Here is a 12791-nt window from a genome sequence, read left to right as displayed (position 1 = left end):
GGGACAGGCAAAAAAAAAAAAAACAAAACAAAAAAAAAAAAAAAACATCATGCTCTGAAACCACATACATTTCTAAAACCTTTGTATGATTCTTCAGGTATGCTCACCCAGCAGTGTTATTTGTATTAACTTTTCAGTGTCACCTAAGAAAGTGTGATGCTGGGTCTCCTTGGCTGAAAGAAGCGTCCACACAGCAAATTCAAAAGTGTTAAATGTTTTGTATGGAACGCCAGGACTGCCATAATGAATTCATTAAATACACCATTAAATAATTAATTAAATGTGGCAATAATTAATTAAAATGGGAATTAATTAATTAAATAAATAGTTATGACACATGTAATTAATTAATTATTGACACATTTAATTAATTATTTATGTATTTCACATTTTAATTAATTATTGACACATTTAATTAATTATTTATTGACACATTCAATTAATTATTCATGTATTTCACATTTTTATTAATTATTGACACATTCAATTAATTATTGAAACATTTAAATAATTATTTATGTATTTCACATTTTAATTATTTATTGACACATTCAATTAATTATTCATGTATTTCACATTTTTATTAATTATTGACACATTCAATTAATTATTGAAACATTTAAATAATTATTTATGTATTTCATATTTTAATTAATTATTGACACATTTAATTAATTATTTAATGATATATTTATTTACTTCATTTTGGCAGTCCTGGCGCCTGGCTCTCATCTTGAATTAATTTTATCTGTCAGCCTCACCCATCAAGGTAAAGAGGCGGGGTTAACACCTATCCAGTCAAAACTATTGCTTTGGTCTGGAGTGGCTCCTTGCAAAACATGGCTACCGTCATGGGGGGTTTTCGTGAAATCTCTCTCGAGTTGGTAAGAGATATTTTAGACCTAGCAGATAATGTTGAAGCAGGAATTGCTCAGCTGGAGCATGTGACAAATAAAACTGAGGAATTTATTGAAATTCTTGGACTTATTTCCGCACTCTCCAACCAAGACATTGATGGTAGAGCGACTGCAAACTTAAGTACTCCAGCAAAGCATCGCGGAACAGCGGCAAACTCACAGATTGTCTGAAAGGACAATCAGGAGGCGTATGGAACAAAACGGCTTAAGGTATTTACTCACTGAGAACTGAAAAACTGTCTAAATTCTGTAATAAAATTATCAGCGTTGCTCCTTTACCAGGTGCAACAATTACGTTTAACATCCAGGCATCCATGAAAACAGAATTTATGAAATTTAATGGAGTTACAAGTTAGCAGGAAGTTAGCTCGCTAGTTCCCATCTAAATATAATATAGCATGTTCACACCAAGAGATTTCAAAATCAAATTAAGATGTACAGCTCTGCTATCACTTCCAACATAAATGAAGACAGGAAAGTAAACATTTTGTGGGGTTACTGAAGTTGGGCTAGCTGGTATATAATGATGTGCTATGTGCAGTGTTGGGGAGTAACGGAATACATGTACCGCCGTTACGTATTTAAAATACAAAATATAAGTAACTGTATTCCGTTACAATTACCGTTTAAAAAGGTGGTATTTAGAATACAGTTACTTTACTGAAATAAATGGATTACACGGCGGTACTTCTATTGTGGCGGGTCAGGACTGTTTGGGTTTTGTTTGACAGCTACGTTCTGTTGTTCCAGGCGGCAGCGTTACGGTTGCCATGGTTACAGGGTGACGCTCTCTCTCTGCGTGTTTCCTGGGTGAGAGAGGCCTTTTTGTTGTTGTTGTGCTAAGCTAATAGGCAGAATGCTACAGGTATAGCTCTAAAGAATGTAGCATCATGGGCAGTGTAGTCCGTGCTGCAGGGAGAATGGACTGCCATACCCGTTATGCGTCTGTGAGCGAGGGAGGGAGAAAAAGGAAAAGTACGAGCTGTCATCGAGCAGAAACGGGAGCTGGAAGCATGTAAATATAATAATAACCACTGCAGCCAAGAAGAGAGCCTGACGAGCCCAGCTGTAAGTAAGCTATTAAGACTCGACTGTACACCGTGTTCGTGTTTTCCACCAAAAACAATAAGTTCTGTTGGAGCAGCCTTTCAACGCCTCTCTCTGTCTCTGCTAGCAAAGTTGACCCAGACAACAAAGTAAAGCTAGTTTTCAGCTACGAGCCCAACACGAACCCACCGTATTAGCCAGAGGTCCCTTTACTACGGTTCGGAGTCGCGGACCTTCAGTAACAGTAATTTGTTTCCCCAAACAAGATGGCGTGTTGGAGGTGTGGGATTTGTTTTGTTTTTGTTGCCTTAACAGTAAAGTCTCTTTTGAGCCATATTAATACAATTCATAGCAGTAGTCCAAACTTTTGTGTGATATGTGGGATGGTTGTACCGAGGAATACAGGAACCTAATCTAGTGCTAATACATTATTTAACTTTTTAATATGAACTAGACTATGGAACACCAAAGTGTTAAAACGTGTCATTTAATTTTTATTTTACATTGTGTATTTTTATAATATTTTATTAAATATTTATTTCACTACGATTCTTTTTTGTAATAATAGAAACATTTTGAGACACTTTAATTTTAAGCACCTGTTTAAGCAGCAGCCAATGAGCGTTCAGGTCCCACCCTGATTGCCTGAATAAGAAATTCAGTTGTTAAATGACCTCAAATAAATACACCATTATGAAAAACCCCATTATGAAACAAAAACAGACTTTGGGGAAAAAGAGATTTTGGAATATAAATTCATCGAATTTAATAAAATGTCTCAAAAAATGTTCTATAATTCATAAAAAAAATTGTAATGCTACTTTAGCTTCAAGTGACAATAGATTAAAACAATCCCTTGGACAAATGCTTATATTGATCAAGATTTTGCCATTCTTTTATCAAGTTTATTTTTGATTTAATTGAAATTGTTAAAATACTTTTTGCCCCAGTTGTGTCTTTACAAACTGTGTCCAAACTAAAAAAAATGATAGAAGATTACATGCTGCATCAATTACCATCATAAAATCAACAGTGGTAATAAAACCCTAGAGAGGCCGACAGTGATCACTGACTGTTTTTAGGGGCTTGTTGAGATTAGATAGACCAAGATGCAAAGCATTAAAACGTGTTAAAAGCACAACAGCCTTAAAAAACACAGAGTAGTTTGAGCGTGGAAGCAGGATTCATCACGTCATCACTTATAGACCTGATTGTCGACCAGTCTAAAATAATCTTTTGTAAACTCCAACATTACTCAGTGTTTTTCATCTGTGTAGAAAGACAGACCTCTATTCATCTGTTACTGATGAGGAGTTGGAGCGTATTGTAAGTGAAGTCCACAGGAGCCATCCAAGCTAATGCATGGATTTCTGAATGCAAGAGGTGATGCAGAAGGAGTGAACATCAGACGTCTACGGCTGCATGTATTAAGACGACGGCAGTATTCTGTACCAGGTCCAAACTCCTTATGGCACATTGACGGCAACCATAAGCTAATAAGGTATCAGTGGTATTGGCATAGGAATACTTAACCATATTATAGATATTTTAATAATTGTTCTACAAAAAGGTTGTGATTTTTTGTGTTTTACATATTGTCTCACAGATGGAGATTTGTTGTCCATGGTGGCACGGATGGATTCAGTCGACTAATTGTCTACTTGACAGTGGCTGGCAACAACAGAGCTAGAACAGTCTTGGAGAGCTTTATTGCTGCTGTTGAGCAGTACGGACCGCCATCAAGGGTTCGGTCTGATAAAGGTGGGGAGAATGCCGATGTAGCTGAATTCATGATCAGGAGCAGAGGTACCAACAGGAACTCTCACATCACAGGCCGAAGTGTCCACAATCATCGGTAAATAACATGTTTTGTTGCTGTGTTATAGACTCTACCAGTTTAATGCTTTATGAAAATTACATCACATAAACATTTTATTTTAATCACAGAATAGAGAGGATGGTAAATGGTAAATGACCTGTATTTATATAGCGCTTTTCTAGTCACTAAGGACCCCAAAGCGCTTTACATATCCAGTCATCAACCCATTCACACACTGGTGATGGCAGCTACATTGTAGCCACAGCCACCCTGGGGCGCACTGACAGAGGCGAGGCTGCCGGACACTGGCGCTACCAGGCCCTCTGACCACCACCAGTAGGCAACAGGTGAAGTGTCTTGCCCAAGGACACAACGACCGAGACTGTCCAAGCCGGGGCTCCAACCGGCAACCTTCCGATTACAAGGCGAACTCCCAACTCTTGAGCCACGATCGCCCGTGATGTTCAGGATGTGGAGAGATGTCTACGAGCATGCCCTAGACCTTTTCTATCAGATGTTCACTTCACTGGAACATCAGGGAACACTTAATCCAGACAGTGAAATCCATCTGCATGCACCGAGTTTTCCTTCCACACATACAGAGCAACCTCGACTCTTTCAGAGATGCATGGAACAGTCATGGTCTTAGAACTGAACGGAATCAGTCACCACAGCAACTCTGGATAAGATACAGAGACCAAGGCCCCGTGGAGGATCCTTCAGAGGTTAGAGAACAACAGCCTTTTAACAAAGTTATTAAAACTATCTGACCATAAGCAAAAAAAAAAAAGCTGCTACATACTGTTCTTAGTTTTTGACTAGGGGAGAAAAACCATGTGCTAAAAGGTGATACTCAGCGATTCAAACCTAAGCTCTCCAACATTTTCTGAGCTAAGATTTCTTTGTCGCATGTACATTTTTCTAGCCTATGCAGAATTGTACAGTTTTATAATATTTGATTGTTAACATATATTATTTAAATACTTACCAACATGCGGACCAAAAAAAGTCCCAAATAGGTTGTGCAATGACCTAAAGCATTATTAAAGTAGTTGTAACTACAACACTAATCAAGATTATTCCATGTTCAGGTTTCTGAAGACTACGGGATCGACTGGAACGGGCCTCACACTAACCATGGAGGCACTACATCAGTACCTGACATTCAGCTGGGCCGTGAGCTATCACATGAAGAGCTTGCTACTTTGCCAGTTTCAGGAGTTTCTTTAACAGATGCAATTGGACCATACTTGGAGACAGTCCGAATTCTGTCAAGAACCATAGGAGACTGATATACAACCCAAGCTTTTTATTTAGGATGCTAAAACAGACATGCAATGTAAAACACTTTGCTTCCCTCAGATAATTTTTCAAGTTCCTTTCTTTCAAGTTTTTCCCATCATGACATTTGTCACATAACTTTTTGGTTAACAAAATTATAATTTTTGTTTTATTGTAATTATGGGGGGAAAAAAGACATGAAAGCTTGGGATGCAGAACTGCTAACTGTCGCTCCCATTTTATATCAAAATGTAAAATTGCTTTTATAAACATGTGAAACATTAAACATGTGTTTCATTCCCCTTTGCTTGCTTTCTGCTTGAACCATGACGAATTTTCAGCCTGAAAAATCTTAAACCAGTCCAAAACCTGTGTGTGCACTATTTATTGCAGAAATAAGTGCTTCCTCGAAGTCTTGGTATGTCTGGAAACGAGCTGGCAGCTTTAGCGTTTCAAAACACGTAGAGGCTGTCGGAAAGGTGCCACCAGAGATCTCCACATTGAGTTCAGGCGAAGCATCTCCCAGCCAACCCAGAATTTCATCAGTTGGGCCAGTCTACTTGATGAAGCTAGTCAGAAATGGAGTTAAGGAAACATTTAGTTAATTGTTCATAATGCTGCAGAGAATATACAGTTAAATTATGAATTTCATACATTATAACTTTCAATGCTTATTATCAAGCATTTGCAATATGAGCAATAGCTTTATTTAAAAAAAAAAAAAAAGGTGCCTATACTGGTTTCAATGAAGATCCGTAGAAATCCAGTGATGCGGCACATGGACTCAACATCAAATTCCTCATCTTCATCACTATCCTGAGTTGGCCATGTGATTTTGTCTATTACCATCTGATAGAACATGGAAGAGGACAACTTAGTCTTCAGTACTGGTGAAAAGAATATATATTTTACCATTTTTATTAATAGGAAAACAAGTTCAGTATATTATTATTTCATGGAAAGTTCTCCAAATACATTTATAAATAAGGTCTCATAAATCAGTAGTCCCCAACCCCTGGGCCACGGACCAGTCGGTGAGTCATTAGGTACAGAGAGTTGATGCTCAGGTGTGAAATTTATGGTTTTCAGGGTTTTTATCGTTAACTCTGTTTCCCTGGGTCTTTACCCGTGTGCTATGAATACATCTTTTTTTGTTACCGGTACTGGTTTTATTTTGTTGTATTAATCCACTACAGCTTTAAGGCTGGTCTCTGAAAATACTGTCGGACATAAACCGTTCCATGGTGCAAAAAAGGTTGGGGACCGCTCCTATCAATGATGAGAAAGAACTGGCTTACCTGTGGTGTGAACTGCATTTCTGCCATTCGTGGGAAACGAAGCGGGACAACATCTGGCGTACTCGTTAGCAGGGGCCATACCATGACATCCTTGATTCCCTTTCTCAGCTGTTGGCGCATGGTTCTCCCAATAACCTTCCAGGCAGACAGACCCAAGCCATAGCAAAAGAACAAATATCCTCCTGAATTCTACACAAGTTGGCACGGTAGAGGAAATTTTCATGAAGACACACTGACGTGCTTTGCCATATCTATTTACACTGTAGTAGACTGTATACACCAAAGACAAATTTGCACATTTTACAGTAATATATTCTTCAATTCACACACACATCTTTTATGGTGGCTTTGTTATTTTCCCAACATCAAACCACATTCTGCAGTAAAAAAATAAATTTAAAAATTGCTAGGGTAACCTTTTTCATTAACTACAATGTGTCTTTAATGCCTATTGAAGTGCAAAACGTGGTAATGCAGACTTGAGTTAACTGTTCTGCTGAAGGCATAACGGATGGGTGAGTGGGCAGATTCCCTTTCTAAATTTTTCTAAATCAAGTAGTGGAATGTTTAAGTTTAAGAAGGAATTTTTAAAAACACAAACATACAGTAAATTTTTTTGAACTGCTGTCAGTATACTATAGCCTGAAGATATTTTGTAAAGGGATGTCTGTGTTTGTGAAGTTTCCTCTTGTGTGCGCATTGGTGGAATTAGTGTGTGAGTGCCAACACTTCCAGGTATGAAGGAAAAGGTCCGATTTTGGTTATGAAAAACTATGTGCATGATTTAAGAAAAAAAAAAGAAGAAGAATTTTAACATGACTGGGAGAATGGTAAATGTTAGTGCTTAAAAACCAAATATTTACAAAACTAATTTCAGGACTAATAAAATGGGGGGGGGAAGGAAACATGACCATTGCCTGCCAGTGTTGAAGAAAAAGCTACTCTATACAAATCCATGTGCTTATTAATTTCAACAACTACAACAATGTTTTTGATACTTAACCAGCAAGAACCTACCGCATGCACTAGAAGTTTGTTATGCAGCCATCTCCGATTTGTTTTATTTACTGCTGGGAGATCCCAAGACAGGGAAAGATCAGAGACGGCGTCTTGCTGTTCCTGAGTAAGTTCTTCGAGTTCAAGCTAAAATTAAGATTAAACAAGTTATTATGGTAGTCCACACACTGATTTTAATTCAATTCATTTTTTCATGTTACATACCATTTGTATGATACTCCTAATGTGCAGATCAGGACAGTCTTCTATAACAATTGTTGCCAATTCCGGGTCACCATTAAACAGCACGTGAATTATTGCAGGACTTAATCCTGTGACACGGGGACCATCATGCAAAAAGGTGTGGGCCAACATCCTTCCTGCAACCCGGAAGAGGCTGCTCTCGATAAGTACCTCTGATGTTGCTGGGACCAGATGGTCCGGTTCACTCTCAAATAGCAGTGTTTGACCCATTCCTCCTAGAAGTACCAAGAAAGCAGGGTTTTCTTTATTTTATTTTTTTAATTTGCCAGTGCTTTATGTAAAACTGTATTTTAAAAATTATCACGAGCTTCAAAGCAAGGAGAGTAAGGTAATTATGATAAATATACCAATATCATCCTTTTGTTAATTTCTAAAAAAAATTATCCAGACACAAACACCACATAAGAGTAAAATACATTTAAAAATGGTGAAATACCGTGTATAGGAATTTCTTTTACTTATGTATTAATTACATTATTTTATTGTATAATGCCTTAGTTCCACTGGATTTTAACATGTCTGATACCCATACAGTAAGACAAATGGTGGGGGTGTAGTAAGGAAGTTGGGGGAAGCAGACAACTCCACAGGAAAGAGTCTTTTGTCTCTTTGAGGACTCTGGGAGGTAGCAAGGGAGTGTGAACCTTAAGGTGTGAAACAGCTGTGTACTGCCTTTTGTTCCTGGAGAAGGTGTTTAACTGAGAGCCATGTTAGGCTCAGGGAGACTCTGCTGACCGTCTGTCCCGCGGTCATGCAGGGGCTCCATCAAGCTTAGTTTTTCTGTTGTTTGTATTTTGATTAAAGAATGTTAGCGACCGCTCACCGCTCGTCTGCAGGCTTTATTTAATGGAAAACTTCCACAACAAAAGCATATGAAAATAGTGGTACACTTACCAAGATCTACTCTGAATTAGTGATGGGTCGGTCGCGAACGAAATGGCTCTTAGAGCCGGTTCTCTGACGTGAACGATGCGAGCCGGCTCCTTATCGCGAGCCGTGGGGTTTTTTTTCTCCCTTTCCCTCACCCTCTCTCTCGCACTTTTTTTCCGCTTCACTCCACATGCGAGCCTTGTGGTTTACGGCAGAGGGGGGAGGGGCGGTAGTTACACTCAGTAGCACAGGAACAGAGCAGGAGGGAGAGAGAGAGAGAGGCAGGGTCAACAACGTCACATTAGAAAGGTATAGTAATCATCCACAACTATTTTCAGTTGCAGATGATAAAGGATTCAGAAAGTTTATTCATGCAGGTCCATATGACAGAGAATATGCATCTTCTTTTAGTTTTCATATTATCATTTATATTTAATTGTGTTGTGGTTTGCAGTGTTTTGTGTTGTTTCGCTTTAAATTTGTAAAAGGAAAAAGCTGAAAATTTAAATAGTTAAAAGTTGAAATGTGAATAGTTGGTTTTTGTATTATATGATTTATTTATTACATTTTATGTGGAGTGAATAAATAAAAGTATATTTACGGTGGCCTCTACAGGCAAAGCACGTACAAACTTCAAATCACGTAAAAACACGTACAAACTCAAAAACACGTAAAAACTCAAAAACATGTAAAAACACGTACAAACTTCAAATCACGTACAAACTCCAAAACAGGTAAAAGCTCAGAAGCACATAAAAACTCAAAACACGTACAAAAGACAACAGAAGTGCTCCAGGATGCTGGGCGCAGTGTGGAGCTTTTGTTACCCTGAGGCTACACAAGGCAGGAAGTACCAACGACCGGATTTGGTGTGTGGTAATAACAGGTAAATAAACTTTTTTTTAAATTTTATTTGACTATATATGAATGCTTGTGTATAAATACACAAACAATACACACATATGCTTTCAATTGTGTAATTTAAGTGTCTAGGTAGCTCTGTTTTGGAAGTTCAGTTAATGCTAGAAATGTGTTTTGGAGTTTGTACGTGTTTTATCTCTAGGGGCCACCGTATATATTTATATATAAACATATATAAATAAAACTACTTTTTTTTTACATTAGTAATTCCTTTTGTGCATAATTTTATATTATTGTTAATAATAAATTAATTAAAGCAACAAAACAACCTGAAGAGCCGGTTCGGAGCCGAAAGAGCCGGCCCTTTTTAGTGAGTCGAACCGAAAGAGCCGGTTCTCTAAAAAAAGCCGGAAATCCCATCTCTACTCTGAATCCAAACTGGAGTTTGGATATTATTGTTGTCACAAAGTACCCGATCACCCCTTGTCCAACAGCAGCATCACCTGAAATAAAATACAGATGATTACACTGTACAAAAAAAATGGCTGAGTATTATTGCCCAACATATTTAATTAAAAACATTGTTTTTTTTAAAAGGGAAAGCAATATTATTTTGGTTGTAATCCTAGAATCCTGACCCTGCCAGAAAACAAAAAAAATTTGTGTGAAATGAAGACAATATAGATTTATGTACACAATCAAAGTGCAAGTCCTGTTGAAGTGGACGGATGTAGATTGTAGCCTGCCCAATCATTGCAGATGGATCTTTCAGATACGCAGTGGTGTATCCAGTGCTGGGACATTGAAGCAATGCAAGATTTTGACTATGAGTAGATCCTGTAATATTTAGAAGTTCAAATCCTCCCCCTTCTTGGAGCTTTGGAAACACTTCCATCAGTTTAGTTCTTACAGTCTCGGGATCATTGTCATTCCCTGTATTTAAAAGAATGAACAGATAATCTCCATTCAATCAAACACCCACATATTTGAAAACAAGCCAGTACTATCTAATAGCCACAAAATAACAATCACACAGTTGAAATTTAAGTCCAATTTAAATTAAAATGACAAAGTATTTATCACATTCACGGTAAAAATTAAAAAAAACAAACAAAAAAAACTACAGTGAACCACAATCAAAACTGGGCTCTGGTAAATTTCTACTATCAGACCTGAAAATGTCACTTTTTGCTGTCCAAGTCCTGCAGCAAGGAGGTCTGCTTTAAGCTGAATGCTTTGTTAGCCTTGTGATCAGCCAAGCAACAGAACGTATGTGTGTAGCTTCTTCTAGGTACTAGGCTCTGTGCTGACCGTCGTATCATATTTCTTCTACTCCCACCGTTATACGGAGCAAAGAGCCTTGCTAGCTCGGCTGCAACACAGAGAAAATATCCCAGCGGAACAGACCACCAGTCAGCTACAACAGTCTGAACTTTCAGCTTAGCATAATTTTAAACGTCACTAACGCTACACATCAGCACCAGGCATGGTGCTGCAAAATAAGGGCGTTCTACCGACTATCTAGTTTCATGCCCCATACACACACAACGAAAGTGAGTCACACACAAAGCATAATTAGCTAACTACCACACATAAACCTAGGTGCACAACCCCCGCCCACTGAAATTTAGATGCTCATATGAATTGCTAAGATTTAACTGTGTGCTAAGTCATCAATTAGTATAACACGTGGCTGACGTTACTTACTTTGGACAGGTGTATGTAATGATGCCGCAGGTATCTGCTGTGTCTGAGCTAACGGAGTTGGGGAATTTGTCCTCAGAGCTTCTTCAATTAAATTCGCTGCTTCTCTCAGCAGCTCTGGACAGCTTTTTGACATTTCTCGTACACGTCGTGCAATGTATCAATTGAGGTACACAACTATTGTCAAGTGTCTTGATTTTTATGGCGGCAACGTCTTGCTTCCAACTGCATAGCGCATCCAAGCAAAGTTAAAAATGAATATCACCACCTAAAGGATCGGAGTGAGATTTACTGGGTGTACATCAATCTATTATCAGGGATAGATCTGTGTGGACTTGCTTTACAGTTTAACCAATCAGATGTCAGACAAGCTACAGGGAGAGCGTTAACCCCGCCTCCTTGCTGTGATGGATGAGTTGAGCCAGGCGCCAGGACTGCCAAAATGAAATAAATAAATATATCATTAAATAATTAATTAAATGTGTCAATAATTAATTAAAATGTGAAATACATAAATAATTAATTAAAATGATAGTAGTTACACTCATTTTTAACACTCGATTTTTTCTATGTTAAATCTGGAGGTGTTACAATGGAAACATTAACTCTTGACCTCTTAACTCTGAACTCCTACAGGGGCTATGACACCAATAGAGTAAATTCACAGGCTCCGCCCCCAGCACCATAGGCTCCAATCGAAGCTGAAGTGAAGCCGTTTCAGAACATTTTGCTCTACATATTTGAGTTGTTTGCCATGCTTGGTAAGTCATTTTTTCAAAGATTGTTTCAATTATTATTATTAGCTTTTACTTCTGTGGCTCTTTGGAGTTGAAAGTGAGAACATGTACACTGTTAGATCTTTCAGAAAATGTTTTGAAATTGTGGTGCACTGTTCAGAATAAATGTTTTTCAAAAGCCATTGCGTCTTTTAAGTACATGTTTATTTCTAAAATAAATTTCTAGAAGTTCAGAACAGTAAAATTCCCGCTTTTTAGAATTAATTAGAAGATAACTCTTACGTAGTTAAACTAAAATACTCTTTGAGAGTTAATATATAAACTCTTAACACCTAGTTAGCATTAGTAAGTGTTAAATTATCAACTCCATACAGATTTTGTGTTTAACACTAAATCAGAGTTAACGTACCAACTCTCCAAAAAGAGTTAAATTTACACTCTCTGGTGTGGACCCATATAGACACTTTAATAGTGTTGAAATCAAATCTGACAGTGTTAATTTGGACATGCTGAATTTGCTGTGCAGGACGACAATGGAGAGTCTGGCTGTTCCATGCCGGACACAACTATAAGCAAAACCTTCAAAGAGTTTGCTTTCCAGAGCTTATTGTCAGGCATCCTCCAGCAGAGGGGTTGCTCTTTTTAATAATCTTTACAATCTAAATTTAAGAAATCTTAAAAGCTATGTTATTGAAGAAAACTTACCCTTCACGATGATGAACCTCTTTAACATCACCAAGCATAGTCCCTCCACAATGTAGTCTGCAAGGGGATATGGGTCCTCCAAGTCACCAAGTTCAATTATGGCCAGCTCTCTAGTGGATGGGGTAGACAGCTCAAATCCACCATAATGCTCCCTGTACCAAGAACATAGTTCCCTAACTATGAAACACAGTTTCTTTTCAACTATGGACAGCTGAATGATCTCATTAAATTTTGGCAGCCCATTTACAGTTCCGTGAACAATAAGCATGTCTTGACTGTAATGCATACCATT

General features: G+C 37.9%; 1 protein-coding gene and 1 pseudogene across 2 annotated transcripts; one reads left to right on the top strand and one right to left on the bottom strand.

Annotated features, from left to right (window-relative positions):
• Positions 1 to 851: 851 nt before the first annotated feature.
• Positions 852 to 7257, top strand: LOC146519250 (uncharacterized; annotated as a pseudogene). The gene is made up of 7 exons (XR_014874058.1): positions 852 to 864; positions 1040 to 1127; positions 3242 to 3465; positions 3571 to 3819; positions 3912 to 3924; positions 4127 to 4508; positions 4875 to 7257. The product of XR_014874058.1 is annotated as an uncharacterized LOC146519250 (transcript).
• LOC146519249 (uncharacterized) lies at positions 5509 to 7832 on the bottom strand. The gene is made up of 5 exons (XM_085160308.1): positions 7584 to 7832; positions 7380 to 7505; positions 6363 to 6497; positions 5802 to 5913; positions 5509 to 5633 (listed from the first exon to the last, which is right to left on the bottom strand). The coding sequence occupies exons 1-5, from the start codon at positions 7830 to 7832 to the stop codon at positions 5509 to 5511; spliced, it is 747 nt and encodes a 248-aa protein (XP_085016434.1).
• Between the last annotated feature and the right edge of the window lie 4959 nt (positions 7833 to 12791).

This window comes from Neolamprologus multifasciatus, chromosome 5 (assembly GCF_963576455.1).
Source record: "Neolamprologus multifasciatus chromosome 5, fNeoMul1.2, whole genome shotgun sequence".
Classification (NCBI taxonomy): Eukaryota; Metazoa; Chordata; class Actinopteri; order Cichliformes; family Cichlidae; genus Neolamprologus; species Neolamprologus multifasciatus.
This window is presented reverse-complemented; position numbering and strand designations above follow the sequence as displayed.